General features: G+C 48.8%; 1 protein-coding gene across 1 annotated transcript in view; it reads right to left on the bottom strand.

Moving 5' to 3' along the window:
* The window catches only part of Slc24a3 (solute carrier family 24 (sodium/potassium/calcium exchanger), member 3), a gene marked incomplete at its 5' end in the record, with an annotated part of 452,308 nt that overhangs the window by 103,939 nt on the left and 323,161 nt on the right, over nt 1-25,208 (bottom strand). Inside the window, 3 exon segments of the mRNA XM_005380939.2 lie at nt 8,186-8,289; nt 8,562-8,646; nt 14,098-14,172. Coding sequence (XP_005380996.1) covers nt 8,186-8,289; nt 8,562-8,646; nt 14,098-14,172 — 264 coding nt within the window.

Below are 25,208 nucleotides of genomic sequence, written 5' to 3'. Positions count from 1 at the left end.
GTGCCCTGCATAGATGGCAACACGGTGGGTAGGCAGGAGGCAAGACCAGAAAATGTTCTCTCCCACTGCACACACATTTATGATCAGCTCATCTTTCCATTCCTTTCATCACGGGGACCTTTCCACTGATTCTGCACCCCGCGAAGGTGTTATAAGGCCATGGCTGAAAATCCTTACCTCCTCTTGTTGGCACATAGGTTCTACTTGGGCCTGAAAGTCAGAGTCTTTGTGCCCAGTGCGGGGGTGCTTACATCTACCTCGAGGCTTCCACAGAGCTTAGCAGGGACATCCCAAGCCCCAGCTTTGTGGTGGGGAGGAGGACCCAGCAGTGAAGGGATGGTGGGGACAACCGTGGCTTGGTGAATAAGACCTGTGACCTAGGCCACTCCTGGAGCCAGGCTTGAGGCAGAACTCACAGGTCTGTGCTGCATCGTTCCTCACCACATCTGTGACTTACATATCACTGAGTCACCACGAGCCTCAGTTTCCTCTTTCGCACACTGTCCTCCCTACCTGAGGCTCAAGACTGAGTAGCGTGCATAAAGCGGTGAGCACGGCGCTGGGCACAAGGTGAGCACCACAGATGTGCTGGAGGAGAAACATAAATAACCCGGCATCTGTCAGCCATCTGGTTTTTGTCCTCACTCCGTTCCTCCCTCAACTCCAGACTCAGCTCCAGACTCAGCTCCTCGTGTGGGGCGAGGGGCCTGGGTCTACCCAGGCTGGGCCACTTCCTGTGTGTCACCCAGGGCTGGCCTGGCTTGGGCTTACTGTGTTTGGAGGAATATGGCGGTTTCCCATAAGAGCCCTGCTTGTCTGTGAGGGAAAATAGGGTGGGGAGCATTGTCTTCTGGAGGGAAAAGACATTGTGCCCAAAATACTGGCTCTCTCCTCTGTGGGACCTCAGCTGCAGTGGTTGTGGGGGTGGAGTCACTGTGCTTTGACAGTCGGTGCCAATGACGTAGGCAGTGACCTGAAGCTCATTTTTTAAGAGCAACATGAGGCTTGATAGAAGCAATGGATGCCCATCCTGTTTCTAGCAAGATGCATCTCGGGTCTCGAGTTTGCTGGATACAAAGCCAGTGATCTCTTCATTTTCTTCCACACAAATGAAGACCGCTGTGGCTCAGCTCTCCCTCCAAACCCAAATGTAAGCAACAGCACTAATAAAACACTGGCTGCGGCCACTCTCCATCATTTCTAATAACCCTTCTCTCTATTGATTTGGAAATAAAAACAAATTGGACAGAAGGACTCAAAGGAGTATTTGAGTGTGATGATTTAAAGACTGGACAACGGAGGAGAAGACAGAAGCCCTGTTAACACACAGGCAAAGACAGGGACAGGCTTTCTATTCAACAAGTTGGCAGGTAAAAGGACATGCGTCATCATGGAGTGTCAAGGAAACACAAAGTAAAAGCACGGTGAAGTGCGAGGTGTGGCTCCTACACGCTATGATGGCTGAAACTAAAGTGAAACAAAACAGAGTAAAACTGACCACACCAAGCACTGGCGAGGGTCTCTACAACTGGAACCTCACAGGCTGTGGTGGGGCAGAAAAGGGGCCAGCCACTTTGAAAAGAAGCTTGTCAGTTCTTCTGAACATGCCTACCACACAACCCAGTAATTTCATTCCAGTTTATTTCTGAATAAAAGGAGGAGGAGGCTTCGGGGCTGGAAGAAGAAAAGGAAATGAAGAAAAAGAGAAAGGAGCTTATGTTCACACAAAGACCTGTTGCAGACCTGTTTCATTCAGGGTGGAACTGATCACAGTCTTATTTCTGGGAGAAGAAAAACATGGATGGGTTGCTCTCAATTAACCTAAGCACTTGGGTGACTAGTTCCTCACCAGAAGCCTTGATCAGATGGCCTCACTTGACTCAAGCTTATTTTTATTTGCTGATGCTAAGTTGAAATTGGCAAGAGGTGCGGGCAAGGAGATGTTCTCGTCCTCTTTGCTGGCCAGTGCGGTATGCGTTCATGCAGCCTAAAATGGCCACAGGTATGTTCTGCTGCAAAGGAAAACTATTGTGAGGAGGAGCTCAGAGGAGATGAGAGATGAGACAGTAACAAAGAGGCTGAAGCCCTGATCAAACCAGAGCTGACATCCACTTTCCTCTGTACTTTTCAATGACATCAGTAACTTCACTATCTATGAGAAGCCAGTCGCGGGGGGGGGGGGGAGTATTTTGTTACCTGAAACTGCACTAATCTAGATGTGCATCTGAGATTGGATCTAATTTCAGGAGATAGTTCAGAAAGGTAGAACAGGCCAGGAACCAGTCTGGGGAGCCGACGTCAAAGCTACCAGAGATCTTGGATGAAGAAGCAGAAGCAATCTAAATGGAGCAGGACAGAGCTGGGTGGTGACCTCAATGGAACTCCAGGCCTGGACAGAGCAGTGTAGATGGGGAAGATCAGGTTTGGGGCCCTGCTGGGCCTGGCCTTGGCAGAGAGGGCGGGAAGAGTAAAAGGAAAAAAAAAACCACCAAGGACAGCAAGGAGATTGCTTCGACAGCTAGCTGGAGGGTTGGCCATCGAGGGAACAGCACTGACCCTTCACGGTACAGCACTGACCCTGTGCCACACACCCACTTTCCTGCACTCCGGGCCATGGGTTAGAGCAGCCTGGAGGAGGCAGTTTGGTACCTGGGCATAAGTGTCTTGCTGGGCACTCACCTCCTGCACACCCACCTTCCCTGCACAGAGGAGGGCGGGCTACAATGCAGACTTTTATGCATGGCTGCTAGTGTAGTGTGTTTTTCAGCCTTGCCTTCCTCAGTCTCCAGCCTCCCAGTGACTCCCAGGACTGGGACATCATAGGCAGTGTGATGGGCTTGCTTTGGGGAGCAGCAGCCTGGGAGTCCAGGTATTCAGGCAACTTTGGGTGGTCTGAGGGTCCCTGCTGTGCTCAACTCTTCTATCTGTTTGGTGGCATCCAAAGACCACTGTGGGAGGTGCCATCTGCTGACAAGTAAAGGTCTCAGATGCACATGGTCAGGCTGAGTATTTGTATCATGGCTCTTGGGTCACTACTATCCTGCTGACATGTCTATTCTTCACACTGTCCCCAGATCCTACAGTACAAGCTTCTAAAGAACAACCAAATCTCAGGCTAATCATAAGACTGCAATAATTAATATCTGGAGACTTGTTAAATCATAGGTGCTCCACTTGGAAAGAGATTGGATTTCCTGGTCAGCATTCATATCAACTCTAGACTTCCATCTCCGTAGACCTCCATCCACCTTTGGCCCCCAGAATCCATCTCCTTGCCTGTCAGTTAGGGTAATACTACCTTAAAACTCAACAGGTGTATTTCTACAAGTATTTATAGAGTATCAACTGTGGTATCTGCACAGGGGGAAAGCTTAATAAACAGTAGCTGGTTATTTTTGTTTGTTTTGAGACAGGGTCTTGCAATGTAGTTCAGGCTGGCCTTGAACTCACTATGTAGCCCAGGTTGGCCTTGAATGCATGGTGATCCTCCTACCTCAGCCTCCTGGGTGCTGGGAGTATACGTGTAAGCCACCATGCCCAGCTGGTAGCTGTTCTTTTTAATAACAGAGGAAATTCTCTAAATCCAAGATGTTCTGGCCCTGGACTCTTAATTGTCTGCCTGATATTGATGCTTGTGGTTAAGCAATCCTCCACTGCGGATAAAGATGAGACCCAACAGATGGCTAATTCTAAAGCCCTGCTCTTGAGTTTGTAGTGAATACTTTATGGGTTCATTCCTAACTCTCCACTTTTACCATTTTAGGGCTTTTCAATGGCCTGTCCCTCTATCACTCTGCCAGAGGTCTTCTCGGGGCCCCAAAATCCACCTAGCTTGAGCCTAGCAAGCTGGAATGCTGCAGAAATCACATTTTTTGGAGAAGTCCTTAATCAGTGGGTGACGGAAGTAAGTGGATAAATACCCTGGCTCCCCAGCTCATATGTGAAATCGCATACACACCCGTGTGCCACACTGTTGCCCAGGTACCACGGAATTGAGTCCAGCTGCAATACCTTGCCTGTTAACGCACTTGTCTTGGCTGCCTTCTCTTCCCTACTTCACTTCCTCAATGTCTTCAGTGCGCTTTTCTGGGACTTCCTTTCAGTTAAAAACTTGTGACTGAACGCTTGCTGAGTCTCCTTGTGGCAAGTGCCAGCTCAGAGGTGCAACCTCTGGGTGCTGCTGCAGCACAGACAGAGTGCTATTGGCAAAGTCAGTGGAGAGGAGCTGGCCCTGCCAGAGAACGTCAGGCACATTAGGAGGCAGCCCGGGCTGTTGCACGGACGCTCGATTATAAACTGGAGCCATCTGCCGGGCTGTAATAACCGGAATAGGAAAGTCCTAATCTGGGATGCAGTTAAACTGTTTACTCTCTGTTTGTGGTTATGTATTTAAAGCTTAGCATGCTCAGAATGGTGGATTTAAATTTATAAGCACATTGTTTTAAGAAATTGGCATGAAGTCCTTTCAATGCAATATGCAAAGTGCATGAGTAAGTTTCATGGAGAGCTTGGCGTTTTTCTCTCTGTTGCTTTTATTCTTTGTTCTTAAATAAAGAAAACTCGTAGGACCACAGCCTTGTAAATGTCTTGCGGGGTTGCCAAGAACCACTCTCTGAGCCACCTTCTAAGAAGCAATTTCCTCCCTGTCCCATAAAACTCCCCAAAGCACCCTAGGCGAACACAGGTAGTGGGCATGTTTGCAAACTGCAAATACAGCAGACATTTAATTACACTGAATTCGTCAAAACCCTAATTGAGACAGGAGCTCAAACCTTACAGCTTAATTACTTTAATTTCAGATGGGCAACAGACTGTCCTGTACTGCCCTTTATGTCAAAATGCAGGAGAGAGAGGCCCACGGGTGCTCACCCATAATTCTCCCAGCCAAATGAAAGTGCAGATCAACATAAATAATAATGCTAAGTGAGATCCATGATGGATTTATTAATCACTTCAATTCCCAATCTCTATCCCTCACCATAACATTCCACAGCCCCAGTCCCATCGAGGAGGGCTTTTCAACGTACAAGGCCAGTAGCTTTTATTTATTGTGAGTTTCCTTTTCTACGCACTGATCAGACAGCACAGAAGTGGGGACCAGTCCATGGGAGTTGTCCTCTAAACACCTTGTTTTGTTTTCTGTTTAGAAGGGCTTTTCTCTCACCTCCCCTGTCTGTCCCATCCTGCCTCCTATGGGAATGTCAGAGATGGTGGTCAGTGTATCACAGGGTGCCAGGATGGAATTTGGTGGCAAGGACCCCGGGGCTGGTGTCCTGAGAGTTGAAGACAGGTCTGATTTGTACTGACCCGTCATAGGCCATGTGCAGCTGTTGCCCCCAGCACCATAGATCTATGGCAGTGCCAGGGAGTTGGGGCACTGACACCCACCTGAACCTGCAAAGGAGAAAGCCAGGATGAGAACTGAAGCAGCTTCTCCAATCCCTCAGCCGGCAAAGGGCAAAGGCAGATTCAACCCCAAGCCACTCTGATTCCCCAGCCCATGTTCCTTCCAGTGCATCATTTTGCTTCCCCTGCAAAGACCTTAGGGATTCTACAAAATCCTGAAGTAGAGCCAGAAGGCCAAGAAATTTCCAAGCAGGCACAGGATAAGGAAAGTCAGAAGAAAGGCCAGGAGCAAGGATCCTGAAGCTGCTTCTCACAGCATTGTTGAAGCCATTTCTTTCTGTAGTCCTGCGGGTCTTGAGATAAGGCAGCAGAACCCTTGTGGAGGGGACACGTGACAGACAGCTGCCTTTGCTGAAGTTCAAGTCCCGCAGCTGCAGGCTGTGATGCAGGTGTCTGACCCGGCAGCGCCGACTGCACTGCTGCTAATTCCACACCAATGCTCCCTCAAGCTGCTTCCTCAGGAGCTCCTCAGTAATGCTGACTACACACCGCCCAGCCATTGGTTTCATTTCTTTGTATTATCTCACCTGCTTTGGGCTTGCTTTTAAATCAAGCTTCAGGTACAAATGACTAATGAGCAGGCGTAATAATCATACTAATGGTGACAATGCTAATTAAGAGAGTGCTAAGAGCAACATCTTAAGGTGTGGTGACATCCATCTCAGGAAAGTGATGATGAGGAGGAGGGGCAGGATGGGGGGTAGCCAGGGGCTTGCAACCAGCGCTGAATGCAATGGCATAGTCAGGTTTTCAGTGCTAACCACATACGAGGTGTCATTGAAAAACATGGTGCATGCTCACATTAAAAAGAAATCACGTTGGGGATGGGGATGTAGCTAAGTGGTAGAGTGCTTGCTTAGCATGCACAAGGCTCTGAGTTCAATCCCTAATAACACACACATACACACACACACACACACACACACACACACACAATCACAGTAACAGACACATTGCTATGAGTCCCCCTCAAAACCCTTCCCCACACCACAAATGTACTTATCCCATGGTTCTTGTCACTTTCTGTAGTAGTTCTGGATACTCTTTTGTGAGTATCTTTAGTTATGCTGTCATAGTTTTCTATATCCTGAATCCATTCAAAATGCTTCCCTTTCATGATTATTTTTGCTTTGGAGAGGAGCCAGAAATCACACAGATCCTGTGACTTAGGTGGGTGAAGACAGAGTCATGTTTTTATGAGCCTGCCTTTCCACTGGATGGTACTCAGCAGCAGCACTCACTGTAGTTCTCATCACACCTCATAATGGCATTCAGGAAAGAGGGGGGCTGGGGATTTAGCTCAGCGGCAAAGCACCTGCCTGACAAGTGCAAGGTCGTGAGTTCAATTCCTGGTATTGGAAGAAAAACAAAAACAAAAACAAAAACAAAAACAAAAAAAAAAAAAGGAAGGAAAGAAGACTCCAGAACTGTTGCAGAAAGTGTCCAGCATGATGGGATGAATGTGTGCATGGTGAAGGGTAGGGGGTGGAGGTTAATGGCCACGTGCCTTTTCCTATAATAAATCTTAAAATTTAATTAAATTCTCCTGATGTACAGGAAAATTAAAAAGCATCTGAATGTGGGTCCATAAAATCTAGAGAACAGATCACTAAACAAAAAGGATTAGAAAACAGCAAATGTTCAGCCTAGAGAGTCGGGCAGAGCTGGATCATCATGAACAGAAAGGTCTGTCCAGGAGCTTCTCACCAGAAGCTCTACTTGGGGATCCAGAGCGGATTCCTGACAAGATCAAGGCATCCCTCTGCCTGTTGCCTGGAAGCATCTCACACACCAGGCAACCCAGACCAACCAGTGGGCACGGAGCTGGCGGCCATGGGTCAAAGCAGAGAAAACTCAGTGTGTAGATGCTGGAGCCCACCTTGGAGAGATGGGGTGTTAGCAAGGCTTCAGGGAGCATGTGTAGTCCTTTGCCCTGACCAGCCATGGCTGGCAGGACACCACGCCCACTACACGGAGGCCGCTGACCAGGTATTAGGTTCACCAGGCTCCTCACTATCACAGGTGGAGTTGCCTCTGCTAACTTCTAGAAATTACCTGTTCTAGAGGGCAGAGAGTCTTAGGTGTTTGGGTGAGGACTCAGGACTGCACTGTTCTGAGTAAATCCCTCTGAAGAAACTAGCATCCCAGAGCTGCCTGCAAGCTGCAAGCCTGCACCCTGCTCACAGCTGCTGCAACAACCTGTGCTCCTGGCTCAGCCTCACATCTTGATGACTTCGGGGAAACCCCCCAACTCTCCGAAACAGATGCCCACAATCTTCAAGGGCCTAGACCCAGAACCCCCCAGCAGAGGAACAGTCTCCAGGAAAACGGCAGGCCTGAAAAGCACCCCCTTCCAGCTGCTAAAGCAAACATGGACCTCAAACCCTCCATCTCTGTGTAAAGAAAGTTTGCATCCTAAACTGATGGCTCCAAGTGGTTTTTAGCAGAAAAAAGTCCGTTTCTTCTTCTGTATTTCTCTCTCATTTATTTTATTTCCTCTGTGGTAAGACCCTACTAAAACTGTTTCAGGTCATTCTAGTGCAGATCAGTAACACACGGAGTGAGCCTGACACCTTTAAATTTGTAACCCACAACTTTCAGGTTGGTTAATTATTTATGTGGACCTGGAAATTCTCCATTCCATCAACCTGGAGAACAAATGGGGTGGCATACAGTTTCTAGTTCCAGCTGGTGAGATCCCAACTGCTGGGCTCCCATGGGGGTCATGTTCCAGCAGGATGACCCCCTGCCTCAGACGGGGAGGAGCTGATGGTCTTACCTGCCCTGCAAAGAGCCCGCAGACACCAATGATGCACAGGATATTGAACACAGCTGAGCCCACGATGGTGCCCACGCCAACATCGCCCTTGGTGATGAACACGCCTGGAACACAGACCCAACATCAGCCTGCTGTGGTAGCTGCTGCATCCCCCGGGGGACCAGGGGACCCTTCCTGTGTACTATGGTTCCCAGGTCCTACATGGTTAAACCATCCCTTCAATAAAACAGTGGCCTGGGAGAGGCTGATGTCCTGCAGGGACCCTGGACTCTCAGTTGCTATTGCAGCAGACAGTCCTAGCCAGGGACAATCTGTCCCCAGAGCCCTTTCTTTCTCAGATATGGAGAGGTTGAGTGGTCCCCACCTTGTCACCTACCTATGACTGACGTGAACAGTTCTGGCGCCGAACTGCCTGCTGCCATGAACGTGGCCCCTGCCACATCTTCACTGAGGTTCAGGCGCTGCAGAAAAGCAAAGACAGACACAGGTGAGGAGGATTCACCTGAAGACAGAGCTGAGGGTGACTGCCCCCTGAGAACAGGAGTTGGGGGCTCCCGTGAGACCTGGGGCTGGGCTCCAAACCTGCAGAGCTCAGGGCTTCTCCTGAGGAAAGTTAAGTCCTCACAAATCAGAGGTCCCCGACTCTAATGGCCCCAGGAACACTGGGTGACAGGGAGGAGTGCAGCTGTGATGTGAGGGCCTGTAGACAGTGGCTCAAGGCCCCTGTGGCTCCGACTCCTTCCTGCCTTCTGGCTGGCTGTACCCTGATTTCAAAGGAGGTGCCAACAATCCAGATCTGTATGCAAAATGTCCCGAATTTTACATTAACTCAATGATCCTGGGCTGAGTGAGGCTCACGGTGAGAGTGCAGGCCTTGGGGTATCTCCAGAGCCACACTTCTGAACCCCCAGCCCTGTCCTGTCCTGGGGACCTGGGATGGAGTAGGAAAAGGTGAGACAGGCCACACAGGGGACCTCCAGGTCACTCTGCTTATTACATCAATAGGGGATTTGCAAGAAGACAAGGCAGATACACATTAGGGGCTGGGCAGCTTCTCTGCCCTCCACCACAAGCTGGGAAGTAGCCAATTCCTTCTGAAGGCCTGGAGAAGACACTGCCGGTCTGGGGGCCATGGTCCCTCTTCTTGGCTGCTTAGGGGCTCACAGTCAGGGCTCAGCCACGGTGGGGACAGTGGGCTCTGCTGACAGGTGGTGGCAGGAGCCCAGTGGACCCACTTGATATGGCATCCTGGGTCCCTTAGCTGTGGCCTGGACAGCTAACTTTCTGGTGAGGTGCTCAGGAGACCCCAGATGGGCTCAACTCTTAAAGGTGTGACTGTAAGGGAAGATGGACACCCAGTCTCACTGGGACTGGGGACCAGGAGGAGGGCCCTGTTCCCCTGTCTCTCCATCCAGCTGGCTTCTTCTTCCTCCATATCTCCTTCCATCCCTCTCTCTCATCTCTAATCTACTCAGCTCCGGCAACAGCTTCAGAATCACCGGGGAGGGGTCTTCACATCTTGGGACTTCTAACCACCATGACACAGTCAGAGAAAGTCTTCGAAGCTCTCTCCCGAGCAGGGCATAGTTTCTGATGCCCCTGCCTGACCTCTAAGGCTCCCCAAGGGGGATTCTTGCCTCTGCCCTCTGCCCAAATACCCTTTCTTGAAATGCTCTGCCAGTGCGACCTTCCCTCGAAGCACCGATCCTCCAGCTCACCCTGGGTCCCCACTAGGCAAACTCCGTCTCTCTGCACTTTCCAGTTTCTCTCACCATGTGCAGTCAGCCTTCGATATGGAGGGGTCTGGTTCCAGGAACCCCTGTGGATGCCCTAATCCGAAGGTGCTCAAATTACTTCAATAACATGGTGTGGTATCTGCATGTAACCTACACACATCCCCTTGTGTACCGTACATCACCTCTAGATTTCCTACAGTTCCTAACCCCATGTAAATGCTATGTGAATAACTATTCCTGTAGTGTTTAGGGAATTGTGACCAGACAAAGTCCACACATACTCAGTACAGTGTACTTTTTAAAGAACATTTTCCATCTATGACTGCAGGCGTGGGTGCAGAGCATGTGGCTATGCGGGCCTCAGCCTTCTCCAGCTGCTCTGCAGGCTGTGACCTTGGTGCGTTAGGGGCCGAGGACCATGCTGTGTTCTGTCTTGCTTCCCCCCCAGCCCTGCGCAGTGCATGACCCTGGCAGAGCGCAGCTCAGAGCTTTTTATAAATGGGATGGACCATGTCCTGTGTCCATTGTCATCTCTCATGGCTCAGAACGTCCCACTGTTGCCCTAGAAATCTCCCTGAAGCTTCCCTCCCTTTCTGTCCAACATCATCTTTCCTCCATCAGCCTCTGCCCAACCCAAAGATGCCACCTCCCATCCTCAAGAGCGACAAGCCCTTCTCTTCCCTGATTGGTGCTCATGCTGCTATCCCCCAAATGGTCCTTCCCTCCTTCACGTCAGGGCAGCTGAGTCCATCTGTCCATCTCACAGGATTGCTGCAGACACCTTCACATGTCCTGAGATGCAACCTGGCTGAGGACTGCTATTTCACACAAAGGGAAAAGGGAAACTATGGCTCAGGCAGACAGGGTTGAGAAAGAGCAGGAACTTTGCAAACACCAGGGTCTGGCCCTCTCATCAAAGCTCTACTCTCCTGTTCATCCTCTTTCGTCCTCCCACTTCCTCTCTCTTGCCTCTCCACAGCCCTGTATTTTTTCTTTTTTTATTTCAACTGATTGAACTGCTTTCAAAGTATGTCAGACCAATGAGAATCTACCCCTAGCTATGATTTTGTTGAGCCATACAGATTCTTTTCCCAAATCACCTTTCACAAAAGCTGAAACATCCTTTTGATTTCTCTGCCCCACCTGAACTTTGGTCTAGGTGCAACGTCTGGGTACAAGCTCTCAAGTCACCAGGAGATTGGGATGGCGAAGGTGTGCCAAGAAAGCCCCTGCCACCGTGGGTGGGTGAAAAGTGCCATGGTCCCCTCATCTTGTGAGAAGCCATAACCCCAGGGAGAGGTGGTCACAGGCCTTGGAGCTATGAACATCTGGGATCTCTGAACAGACAGCTCTGTCCTTAGCTCACCCATGGTTCGCACGTAGGTGGATGCCTGCTAGATGACCAGGGCTGACTGCATCTGTGCAGACAGCCATTCTGCTCTTATTACACTGACATTGCTCCTAACATCAGCCCTGGGGTGGGAACAGGAAGCTGAGGAAAGGGGTCCCTCTTCAGTGTCCACCAGCCCTGATGGCTGGTATGAGCTCACCCTGTGGAGTGGAGGGACCACTATCACGAAGCCTATGGGACCTGCCTTGGATTCAGAGCATGTCTCCAGCCCCAAGCAGATTCGTGAGCTGGGCAAGATGCTCAGTTCTTGGAGTCTGGCCTCTTTTTTGCTAAAGAGGGGATAACTGTAGTCACCTGGTAGAGTTTTAGGGATAAAGAGAAATGAGCCCATCCAAGCCACACTCCTTTAGTAGCTGAGCCAGTTTCTGGTATGTCAGAGGCCCAATAAAAATCACATTTCCAGGGGCTGGGGATTTAGCTCAGCGGCAAAGCGCCTGCCTGGCAAGCGCAAGGTCGTGAGTTCAGTTCCCAGTACCGGAGAAAAAAACAACAACAACAAAAAAATCATATTTCCCTTCCACTAAGCATTTTATTTTCTTTTTTCCCCCTCTTAACATTTTTGTTAAAAACATTCACTCCTGCCTTCTCTTTTTGCCACTATAGCAACCAAGCATTTCCCTACAAGACCTCTTACCAGTTCTGGGTGTCTCCCCAATTAAATATGGCACAGGCTGACAGCTGAATTTATATTTCTAGACTATAATATATTGCTCTTAACAGTGAAGATGCGGCATGGGAAAGGGACAGAGTCACTGTGCCTTGTAAGACGAATGCCCCATCAGATGGTGGTACAGTTGGCCCTCTGCAACCTGGGTTTCACCTCCATGGATTCAACCAACTTCAGATGGAAAATATTCAGAAAAAAACTGAGTCTACACTGAATATGTCCAGATTCTTTCTGGTTATTTTGAACAATAACCATATAGCAGGACATAGCATCTTCACTGTATTTGGTGTTATATATAGTTTATACAGTTTAAATATAGTTTACTTAGCATTTGCTCTGTATTCGGCATTGTAGGTCATTGAGAGAGATTCAGTGTGCACAGGAGGCTGTGTCATGTCCATGTACCTGCTTGAGACCAAAGCAGCTGTACCTGCAGCAGTCAAAGATTATTTGGGAAAGGAATCTGCATTGTCCACAATTGGTCTCAAGCAATCACCATGGTCATTTTATATAAGGGAGTTGAGTAGGTGTGGGTTTTGGCATTGACATGGTCCTGGAACTATCCCTTCATGGACACCTCTGTATTTCAGAGGTCACAACGGACCTCAGTTACAGGTGCTGAACACTTCCTCCCCTGTGACACACAATGATCCCGCACCTAGGCTGAACTGCTGTGACAGGGGCGTCCATGCCTGTGCACAGGCGTCTCGGACACCACCTCACGTTCCTTATTCCACTGTCACCACGTAGAGGTCCCACTCCCATGACCTCTCTAAGGTTATCATGCAATGATTATCTATCTGCACAGAAAAGCAACAGCTTCCAGGGTGCAGGAGGGGCTGGGTAAGTTAGCGTTTCTCCAAGTGTGGCTTCCAGACAGCAGCCTCAGCCTCACCTAGGGACTTAGTGGAAACAAACCCTGGCCCTTCCCTGGGGTCACACCAGACCCACAGGTTCGGGTGGGGAGTGGGGAAGGCCTCAAGGATTTAGAGACCCCTGGTGTAAGACTCTGGGGTTCAGGTGGGAGGTATGTCTGGGACAACTCGCTTCTGAAAACCGAGATTCTGAATTATAAATACCCTAAATCAAATGCAGAGCTTATAGCTAAAAGAAAGTATATTTCAGAACCGACAAAGAGATGAAAGGGGGCAGGAGAACGAGAGAGCTCTGTATAGGATGAGTATTTTTTGATGAAAGGGGCGGAAGTGCAGTTCAGCCTGGCGCTCGCTGTGATGATACGGCACAGGGCAGCACCCACTGTCCTCACTTCTGTGCCTGAATTCCTCATATCAGTGCCTCCTAGGCCTTCACACAGGACATTTCTGTGATGCAGAGAGAGGACGATGGCTGGGAGATGTGGGTAAATGGGAGTCTCACCCTAGGACCCCAAGGGGCACCTGAGGAGGGCTGTGGGAGCAGAAGGAAACCAGAAGAAAGTAGAAGACTGGAGAAAAGAAGGGCCGGACAAGGAGGAAAATAAAGCAGGGAAGCACAACACTGGTACAGTGGGGCCTCCATCTCCAAGGGTTTTGACCCTGCACATTCGACCAAAGGTGAATGGAACACATTTGAAAAATAATTGCACATGTACTGAGTATGTACAGATTCTTATCTTGTCATTACTCCTTCAACAGCACAGTACAGGGCTGGGGATGTAGCTCAGTGGTAGAGTGTTTCAATTGGCAGGTGTGAGGCCCTGGGTTCTAATCCCCAGCACCACAAAAGAAAAACAGAAGCAGCATCTACGTAGTATTTCTACTGTACTGGTGATTTAAAGTGTACTGGAGGACATGCGTAGGTTTTTGTAGATACTACACAATTTTATACATGGGACTTGGACACTGATGGATTATGGTCACCTTAAGTGTCGGGGAACCAAGTGCCTGTGGACACGAAGGGAGAGGGCAGCATCAGTGATGGCCAGATTTGGGTCTAAGTCCAGCCATCCACTGGCATCCTGAAACTCTCAGTGGATGGAGGCAGTTCTGAGCAGATGTCAGCCTTCTCTCTCAGTGTGCAGGTGCCTGCTGGCCAAGACTGCCCAGGACTTCGTGGAAGCAGCTGCAACCACCAAGAGCATAGAATTTGAGGCGCTTACCTCACAGATCTTTTCCAAGGAGGGGACAAAGAAGTCATCACACACAATGGCCAGGGCGTAGAACATATACATGGCCTGGAAGACAGGAGGAAAGAGTTAGTTAGATTCAGGCAGAGCCAGAGGCGAGGGTCTTGCCACCTTGTGCTTTAATGATATCTTCTGTAGTCAGGAACCTAGCCTCTGATGCAGAGTAAGTACAGTGCCTCTGAAAAGTCTGCTAGAGGCCATGTGACCCAGTCCAGCTTTCCTCAGTGCCTACTACTCCCGTCACCTACTCACTCCCAAGTGTGCTACGGACACTGCCTCAGGCTTGTATACTTGCTGTTCCCTCTGTCCAGAACACTGTTCCTGATACCCTGCTGCCCACTCCCTCATACCCTGAGGTCCCTGGTCCAGTGCCAACATAACTTCCCTCCAGCTATTTCTCTCTACCACCTTTATCTTGTTTTTTTTTTTTCCCTCCTATTTTTGGTGTATGTTCAATCGATCTGTCTGTTGCTAATCTCCCCTGCTAGAAGTTCAGATATCAGGGAAGGTTCTACCAATCTTGCCAAAGGGAAGCATTTCTTACCCTAGGTTGCTAGCTATGGACAGGAGGCTGTGACTCCTAATTGCCCCTGACAATCATAGTGAAGGAGATCTGACTTGGGATGAAGTTGACACTGAGTTGGAAAGCACCTGAGCCCTTAATCACATCACTGAGCTTATGGTGCTAGAGTCCACTCTGCCTCTGGACTTCTACCTTACCATAGAATTGTTGAGGCCAGTTTCACTGGGAGTTGGCTTTGCCCAGTAGCCCAAAGCATCTACAGGGGTTGATTTCTTTCCACCACCCTTGCTAGTGATGTCCCTTACTGACCTCCCACACATGTCCCAAATGCGATGTGCTCTCCAGCATGGGGCCTTTATCCTCACCCCAAGGCATAGGCAAGCAACCCGTGCAGATGACCTATGGAGCCCTGTAGGGGTCAGTTGAGAAGCTAGGGACAGGGCCTCTCTCTTTATGCAAGAGAGAAAGCTGACCTGAGAATGTTGCCCAGACAGCCACAAACCCAGCCAGGAGATGGAGCTGGCACACGTGCCTGCTAGCACACACACACTGACATGTCCAAGGAAATGTGTATGAACCCTGGGCCTGGCTCAGTCTGAAACCAAACTGACTTTCTAATCTCATGACCAGTAACGTGCCTTTGGCACTTAGGCTGTTTTGAGTTGAGCTTCTGTCACTCACAGCTGTCCTTCACAAAGCCTGTCACGACCCAAGCATGAAATGATTTGAAGCCTTCTACTCTTGGCTGTGGCATTAATTTGGTCCCCAGCTCCCTCAGTCTGAACTTGTTTTCTTTTTATGAGTATGTGTTTTGTCTCTTCCACTAGTCTGCAAGATTCCAAAGTATATGCTTTAACACCTGACTCTGTGGAAACATCAGACAAATTTGCACAAAGGTATATTTGTTCCCAAACTGCTGACTATAATAAATGATCAAAACCTCGCCAATGATACCACAGGGGATGGTTACATAAACTATGATCCATTACCCAGTGAAATGCTGTTAAACGGGATTATATAAATCCACATTTAGTGATGAAGAACCATTCTCAATACGTAGCCAGATGAAAAGTGTTACAAAAGCATATGGGCTTTCTCTTTTTTGTTAAATCGTCTAGGTTTATATATGCATACACACACTTACATAAGTATATTTGCATATAAGAGTTTTTAAGGTCATCTATCAAAATAATAGCCACATTTCTCCTTGTGATAAATCTACCTGTATTTTGTAATCATTATCCATATTTTCTAATTTTTCCACCCTGAATTTGTATTCTTATATAATTTTTGTAGATGAAGGGAGATCTTAGAGGTAAAGGCTCTGTTTGATACCTTGCTTATCTCTCAGGAGCCGGGAGACTTGGCATGCAGAGCAATCTTAAATATAACTTTTATTGATTGATACATTCATAATCTGTACAAAATCATTTGCCTGGAGTTGTTTTTGAAGATGTCAGTTTAAAAATAATTAATGCTGTGATTTGTACCCTTGTGGATAAGCCAGAAAATACATTTCCAAATTATAATGGACTCAAGCCCTCTTTCACCATATGGGTTGGCTGATCCAGAAATATACAGGTTATAGCATTACCCTTGAAAGGACATCCAAATTCAGTAATTGGAACACAGAACTGCACATCTGTGGATTAACCAAGACCTAAATAAACTGTCTGTCACTGACACAGTCAACTCACTGAAACAGCCAGCGCCATGCAGGAGTTCATGAACCATCTCACCAAGCATGAGCTCCCATGTTAAGTATTGATCTTGTTCCAGGGCAAGGATCTCCATGGAGCACACTCCAATGTCACTGTGCAGGTCGGGATGAGAAATGGATGGATCTACCATGATGGAGTAACAGCTGGGGAAAACCATGCTGATCACCCGGCCCAAGGCCATGAGCAGGGGGAATGCTCACTGTCGATCAGATACCCACTGACAAGGCACCTCTGCAGACTCTGGGAGGCCTGCCGGGCACAGTGGCTCCTTGCCAGCTTCAGCGCCCCACTTGGCATGGGAGGCCAGGCTGCCATAGTGGTTATAAAACACCGCCCTATAAATCTCTTTCCAGTTACTAGAAAACAGATTCCCACTGGAAAAGCCAATAAACAAATTGTACAAACAAACAGAATAAAGGAACAAAACCAGGTACAAAGTCCAAATTTAAGATGCCCACAGGAAGTGTGTTAGTGATGATAATATCCGTGCAACTGGTACAGACATTCTGAAGAGTCAGGCACTTTTGCACTTATTCCATCATTCCTTGTTTCTAGAGGGTATGGTAATATCACTAATGATAATCACAATCATATTACCAGCCACTCTTGGTGGAGTCAGAAGTTCCAGGCTCGCTCTGGATACTTTACAACTCTGTTGCTTAATTCTTCCAACTCCTATGGGTCTCATCTCTCAGTGGACCCAGAGCATGGTACAAGTTGCCCAAGGACATGTGGCTGGCTGAGACTGGGGCTTGTATTAGACCTCACGACTCTCCAGGCCCTGTCAAGGACACAGCTGTCCCTCCCCATGGGGTCGTTTCCAACTTGTTACTCCACTGCCACATCCTGTCATCTTTAGCTCACCTCCCAATGAGCCATCTCCTTTAATGCACAGAGGGAAGGACAGTTTAGAATCCCAGCCATCTACCTTTTGGGGTTACTTGCTGCAATCTACTATTATTACCATTTTTTATAAGATGCACTATAAAACACAAGGTAGGTTCGAATTGTCAAAAATGCCTGAGATAGCCCAAACCCTGGGGTGGCCCAAATGTGCTACACTTCTTCCTCAAACACCCTGGAATCCAAGCCCCTCAGTCTGGGAGCAGACAAACCACGTGGGACCTGTCCAGGTCATGAGGACTGAGGGGTGTCTGGAGAAGAAAGGGGTCGCTTAATGCTTTAGTTTGAATCTCATGGTCACAGAGCATTCTCCACGGACTCTTACCAGAGAGCACGGAGACTATGTACATGAGCCATGTTTTCAATAAAAGGGTGGCCACAATGTACTGTGAATATTTCAATAAAAAATACAGTATTGTAGTAAAAGACACATTGCCCCGAATCCCCTGCAAAATGCTCTCCTTCACTTCGAATACACTTGTCCCATTGTTCTTGCTATTTCCTGTAGCACTTCTGGAAAGTCCTCTTTTGTGAGTCTTCACTGGTTATTAATGTGGTTAATGTTGCTGACGAATGCCATCAAACAGGAAGGCAGGCTCATAAAGACATAATACTGTCCTTATCCACCTTTTTCACCAGATCTGACACCATGTGACTTCGGGCTCTTCCTCAAAGTCAAAATGACCATGAAGGGGAAACATTTGAATCAGTTTGGAACACTGAGATAGCCACAACAGTGCAACTGAAGACACTCAGGAAAGGGGACTCTAGAACTGCTTCAGAAAGTGTCAAGAATGGTAGGATAAGTGTGTTCAAAGAGCAGGGGAGGATTTTGAGGGAGACTCACAGCAGTGTCTTTTACTGTAATAAATATAGTTTTGATCACACCTGCCTATCCATGGACCTGACCTCCCTCCTCCTGAAGAGCAGCAGCTCTGTCCACTGCATACTTGACCTATCTGCCCAGGGGTGCTTACATAGAAGGACTTTGAGGAAGTGAGTGGGTCCTCAGGAAAGTGATATTCATGGAGTGGCTGGTGTCAGCTCTGGCATTTGGCAAAAGAAGTGCTTTAGTAGCAATGACCAGGTGCAAGCAGCTGCTGAAGAAGGCACAGCTTGGAGCCTCAGTGGGTGTGGAGACTAAGGAAGGGTCTCAGGTGAAGCCTGAGATGTGACACTTGCGAGCTATGTGGCTTTGAGTTGCTCTCCCACCTCACAGAACCTTCAGTATGGATTGATCTCAGTGGCTTCTGGGCAGCTTGTAGGGCATGGGGTGAGAAGCACAAGCAGACAAGGGGGCTGGAGCACACAGCTCATATGGTCGTCATGGCAACACAATGTGCCATGGGGATATGCCCACGCCAGCCTGCTGGAAGGAGAGACACATGGTGCAGAGCCCAGCTGTCCCTGCTGTGGTGACCAGAGATCAGGTGACCAGCAACTAACTCTCCAATATGGCCTGATTCAGGGCAGCCAAGGCCAGGCCAAGTTCAGCCATTCATCTGGACCCAGGGACCCCTGTGCCAAGCCATTGCTTCCTGTTGCATGTCCCTGGGGCTGTGAGGCCATCTGTTCTCTAATATCACTGTGGCAATATGTTGACTGTGGATATCAGAGACAGCCAAGATAATGAAAGTGTCACAGTGAAACTACAATGAGGGAACACTTCCAAAGGAGCCAGCTTGGAAAACGGCCAGGCATGAGGGCAAGTAGACCTTCATGACCCTCTGGGACCAGCTTCCCTGCCTATGTGCCTCAAGTATGCATGCTGGAGCCACTAGGACAAAGCCCATTCTACTCTGAGGCAGGCATGGCTTAGAGTGTGAAGAGTTCTTTATCTATGAACTCAACAATAATGTGTGGAATGCTGACCCAAATCCAGATGCACCAGTGGGGGTAGGGGTCTATGGCACTGTCCTTGGGTAAAAGAGAGTGACTTGAAGTCCACTTTGGAGTACCCAAGATATATGGCTCTCCTTAACTCAGGGTGTGGGGATCCCTGGACAGAGATCTGTAATGTGGTAGACACTATTGGTTCTATCCATAAGCCATCTACTTTGTCTTGCAGCCACAACTCCACCATTGTTCCGAGCAACAACACCTTCTGCTTATATAGACTCCTAGGAACTAGCCCTGGCCATGTGACATAGCCAATGAGAATAAAGCAAAGATCTAACTAAAGTCATCCTTTCATCCTGGTTTGTTGTGATGTCTGGAGTGGCAGCAGCCATTGTATGGTCTCAAGACAGCAAACAAGAGGACACACATCCACATCTACAGCTGGCTGAGACCCAAGGATACAGTTCTCCAGGTGGACTGATGCTGAAACCTCCCCCTCTGGACTTCTTATTATGTGAGGAAAGGAGCTCCCTACTTTTCCAGTCTGTCTTTCTAACTGAGGAGGGATCCAGAAGATGATGCTACGCTGGAGAGTATCATCTGGAGAAGGCTTCCCACAAGAGATGGCTACTGATCTGAGATTCTGAAAGGTAAATACAGTCCTATGGGGCAATATGAGAGGCTGATTGGAACTAATAAAACTAGACAACTTTAGTTATGGGGGTTAAACTAAAAAATATCCACAGCAACAAGAAATCACTGGGTCCTATGACTTCATGGAGGAGAACAGACTTGTCAGAATGTCAGTACACAGCAGTGCTCCTAAATTGTGTGGGCAAGTACATGTGTGCGGCACCAGTTGAGCCCTGCTGTTTTATGTGGCATCCACAGTCAGCAGTTTTCACAGAGAATCTCCTTTTACTGCATCATTGGCCATGCTGTCTCCATCTTCCACTCCAAGAAAGGGAAGCAAATCCGGGACAGGGGCTGCAAGAGTCAGGAGTGGGAGGGGAGAGCTCTTACTCTCCTAGGGGATGGCATCTCAAGCACACCATGTTTTTTCATGGTTTCAAGTGATCACACAATTAAGATTGGAGCAGGGCATGGTGGCACAGGCCTGTAAACCCAGCACTTGGGAGGTGGAGTCAAGAAGATTGCCAAGAGTTCAAGTACAGCCTGGGCTACAGGAATGAGTTCAAGGCCAGTCTGAACTACATAGTGAGACCCTGTCTCTACTACACCCCTCACCCACAAAAAGATTGGAAAATAAATTTTTAAAAACGTTTCTTAAAAAGCATTTTTTTTTTTTTTTTTTTTTTTTTAAAAGCCTTTTCTTCCATTACAGGCTCCAGATTTCACAGCCCTGGGACGTGACGGTGGATCTAAGAAGAGCCTCTTAGTTCTGCTTCCAGAAGGATCCACAGGCTTCAGTCGCTGAGAACAGGCGCAGGATCAGGCCTTCTGAACCAGAGGGCTGAGAGGGGGGCAGGAAGAAGAGTTTAGCCCTTGGGCATCAGTGTCTGCTGTTGCACCATGTTCTTCAGGTCTTACTAATTTCCAGTTCCTCTGACTTTCCAATGTCAGGCTCTTCCCAGCAGGAAGTGCCTGGGCATGAACCCTGGGTGGCTCCCTCATCCTAGAACTGCTGAGATCTGCAGGCCAGCACCAGCTCCCTGACTCTCTGTGTGGGGCGGGGACACTGTCCTGCTGGACTCACTTCACCCACACTCCTTTTGCTGGCAGCCTCCTCCCCTGCTCACCTCCCACAGCCAGTGACACTTGCTTCTGCCTCCTGAGCAACTACTTGCTAGTCCTTGTCTTGTCTCTGCTTCTGGAAGAGCTCAAGCTAACACAAGAGAGAAGGGAGGTGAGGAAGAAATGCAACTGGTGTCAAGTTGTGTCACTCTGAACAAGTGGCCTTCTCCAGTTTAGGGGATCCTGCCCTGAGCCCCAGCCATGGTCCCTGGAAGCCTGGCATTGTGACAGCCTTTGGAGTCACTGCCAACTGAAAAAGTTTGTCCTGCAGGGACTCAAGTTCAAAGGAAAGGAGTCCACATGAATGCACCTCCTCTGTGAGCATAGATTCTATCTTTATTTTATTTAATGGGGTTTCACAAAGCCCAGCTGGGGCTGTGGTGTGGCTCTGTGGTAGATACTTGCCTGACACATTTGGAGGCCTAGGTTCAAGGCCCAGCACCACCAAAGCAGCAGAGGATATGTCCAGCTTTGTCCATGGCTGTCCAGAGTTCTTCTAGCTACCATGTAGGGAGTCACAGCTTGGAGCCTTGGGAATGAGAGATTTGCCATCTCTGGGACACCATTCAGTAGGGGGAGAAGCTTCAAGATCCCCTCTGCATCTCTCTTTCCCTCCACATCCTCTCCTGAATCCCACAGCCTGCTGTACGTGTCCACTACCAGCACTATCACTGTCCGCATGAGATTCCAGACGTCCTGCTGTGGAGCCCTCCAGTCTGCAGACTGGCTGTCAGGCTGGGTCCAGCGGCTCCCAGCACCCCCGGAGCTTAGGAATAACTGACCACCTGGATGATTTGGAGGGGATAAAAGTACATTTTTGTTCTCAACAACTTCTTTGTTATTAATTTTTTGTTCAATAACTGACATACTATTTGTACATATTTATTGGTATAGTGTTTTTGTTTTTTCTTTTCTTTCTCTCTCTCTCTCTCCTTCCTTCCTTCCATCCTTTCTTCCTTTCTTCCTTCATTTCTTTTGTGCTGAGGATGGAAACCAAGGCTTCCAGCATGCTAGGCAAGTGCTCTACCACTGAGTTACAGCCCCACCCAGCTCCAGCATGATCCATGTGTACATTGGGTAAGGATCCCCTGAGGATAGTTAGAATATTCATCATCTTAAACTTTCACATTCGAAGTCCTCTCTTCTAATTATTTTGAGATACACAATGCACCACTGTCAGCTAATCACCCTCATGTGCCATTGTTATCAATAATTTGTAATTGGAGTTCAGGATCCTGTCCTTCATGGACACAGGCAAGAAGCCATTGCATACTGGCAACATCCGGGACAGTGTTTTCCATGGAAATCACAGATTCCTTGTATCACATTACTGGAGTAGCAGGGACCTCGCACTGCCGTTCATACCACTACTAAACTGCAAAAATAGGTAGTTGTGAGACCTAATGCCAGATCCCTTATCTAATGTGTAAGCAAAGGATCACACATGTCACTATGTCACACAAAACGTTCACCTGGGTATGTTGGGAAACGCATTCAGTTGGAGGCCCTGGCACCACTTCTGAAAGTCCTTACCGGCATGTCTTGGAGGGCCTGGAATCTGCATTCCTAACAGCACCAGGTGCTTCTCTTGCAGAGGGTCCCAGGAACCCACTGGGAGGGCCTCTCTGTGTTCTCTGGTCCCACAGAACCCTAGTAGGGCCACAGAACTCTTTCAGGGAACAAGTCTAGAATAGTGGGGAAGGGCTTTCTCCCCACAATGTCCAGGCAGCAAACAGAAACAACTCTGAAGAGTTCAACCAAAGGTCACTTTTCTAACTGCAGAGACTATTACGAAGGGCTGATTTGCAGCACAGAACCAAGGCACACTGTTGAGGCACCTAGAATTTAGCAACAGCAGAGAGCTGTTACCCGCTTTAGGCCTGAGGGGCAAGGTCCAGGCACAGAGTTGCCACCGCCAGGAGCGGGGAGAGGGCTTCTCAGCAGGTCTGCAGTCACAGGAGACAGGAAGCAGCTGTTGCCAGACCCTGCAGGGCCAGGAGGGAGTGGGAAGAACCAACCTCCCTCTCCTCCTGCCTTCGTCCCTCCTGTCCTGTCTCCCTCAGGTGAGCTGGGAAGCCAGAGGCACAGACACAGGAGCCCTGTCCTTGGAGTCTGGGGTTCCCATGCAGAGCGGGACAGAGAAGCAGGAGAAGGGGAAGGAGTCAGCAGAGGAGGCCACCAGGGCAGCAAGGAGGAGAGAAAGGAGAAGGAAGGCAGAGGGGGAGGGGGCGGAGGGAGAAGAAGGAAAAGACACGAATCCATATCAGGTCGAATTTGACAATGCACCACGAAGACAGGAGTCCTCATCACTTTCTTGCCCCTAACGCCTTCCCAGCTCACTGCAGGGAAGAAGAAGCTCCCTGTTGCTGAAAGAGTGAGTCACGCCTGAACTTCAGGAGCCTCCCATAAAGGGACTCTGCACCCCCACATTCTAAGTTGGGAGGCAGGATCTCCATTTTACAGATGAGCAGACTGAGGTCTGAGGGAGCAGCAAGTATACCTTATGTGCAGAATCACCACATATCCAAACCTGTGCCCTAGGACCTTGAAGGCTTTGAGTGTAATCACATGGCCCCACTCCTGGCAGATTCCCGGCTGGAGGATTGGGAGTTCTCTTCTGCCCAGCAGCTGTTCCATCCACCCATTTAAGAGGATGCTGTTAGTGAGAAGGGGCATCAGTCCTCAGGTCACATGAGGCCATCCAAGAAGAAGAGCACCTGTTTTCCTGAAGCCATTGTGGATAGATGCCTGGAAGCCAACTCTCAGGTGAAAATCCACACACAATAGGAGGCCAGTGAGGTAGCAGGGAAGGCAGGACAAAGACAAGAAAAAGCCAAGGGGCAGAGTAAGGCCAGGTGACACCGCAGCCTGGGCTAGATCCTGCACAGAAACTGGATGTCAACCTGCTTGAGTGACTCCATCTAAGCCAGATAAAACCCTGCCTTGAGTCAAAGGAGCTGGGCTTACCCACCACTGCACCAGCCCGTCATTGGCTACGGATCACCTCTGTATTGGGAATGCAAATTCCCAATACTTTTCACTCTCAGTGCAAGTTGGAGAAATGACTGCAGCATCTCAGTGAGCAAAGCACACCAGAATAGCTGGAGAGGCATGCAAATCAGGAAAGAGGATTCATAGGCTCTGTTGGTGGTTTTGCGGTGGTGGTATCATGTGATGATGAGGATGGCGATGGTGACAGTGATTGTGATATGATGATGATGATAACAAAAGTATCCATGGGAGTGATGCTGCTGGCATTTATTGAATGCTGATCATGAGCTTATACTGATTTAAAACTTAATCCTCTAAACTACATGAGGTAGGCACTACTTTTCTGACAAGGAAACTTAGGCAGAGATAACACATGCCCGAAGTGACAGAGGCAGTACAGGGCACAAGCTGCACTTCAGCTTTGTTTCTGTTTCCATCCAAGCCAGAGCTCATGGCTCTAAGTAAATTTCCTTTTGTAGCAAGCGAGGAGGAGCGGCTCATGATGGCCTCGGCTTTAGATTTCTCATGACCTCACCTGCTTTCTTGGGTTTGTTCTTTCCTTTCTTCCTCTCTTGCTGCTCACTGCCTGCCTTTCTTCCCCTCACTGTAAACCAGGTGGCCGCATCAAGGAGTTCTGCAATTCTGTGTAAAGACTGGCTCACAAGATGCCTTGTTTACCAGCTGAGGCTTCGGCTTCAGGTTCTTTGGATAAAATGAGGACAATGACTTTTACTCTGAGCAAGTTTTGTATATATCAGAGGAGCTGACTTTTCTGAAAGACACTGAGGTTTCAAAATTCTCTCTGCAGAAAGTCAGACTCTCCTGTGCCAGGGAGAGGAGGGACCTGCCTCTCACCCTTCTGCAGCAACCTGCGCTTTCCAAGGAAGGCCCCTGCAGGCTCGGGATGTTCATGCCACAGTGAGTGGGGAGGTGCCTGCGCAAGGCAGTCCCTTTGAAAGCTACCTGGCTGGTTAAAGGCATCAGGATGTTTGCATCTTTGCCTTCCTGTCACTTTCTTGTTAATCTCTCTGCAAACAGTCCTGGGAGCTGGTGGGCACCACAGCTGCCAGGTAACATCAAACAGCAGGATGAAGCCAGGCCTGGCCAGCGGCCAACAGTAGGACCAGCCTGAGGCTCAGGCACACAAAGCAGGCTCATAACCAGGAGCCTCTTCAAACCCGTGTTCTCTAAATATTTACTCAACACTATTCCGTGGTGGAGGGAGGACAAGGCGAGTCTTCTAATTAATAAAAAAAGTGTATACAGAAATAAAAGGTGCTTTATAATTCTTTCTATGGACACAAACATGGGACTGTGGAAAACATTCTGCGAATTTCTCGCCATTTTTCTGT

The sequence above is a fragment of the Chinchilla lanigera genome, unplaced genomic scaffold (genome assembly GCF_000276665.1).
Source record: "Chinchilla lanigera isolate Chin_1 unplaced genomic scaffold, ChiLan1.0 scaffold00014, whole genome shotgun sequence".
In the NCBI taxonomy this organism is placed as follows: domain Eukaryota; kingdom Metazoa; phylum Chordata; class Mammalia; order Rodentia; family Chinchillidae; genus Chinchilla; species Chinchilla lanigera.
Note: the sequence above shows the minus strand (reverse complement) of the source record. Positions and strands in the feature narration are given on the sequence as shown.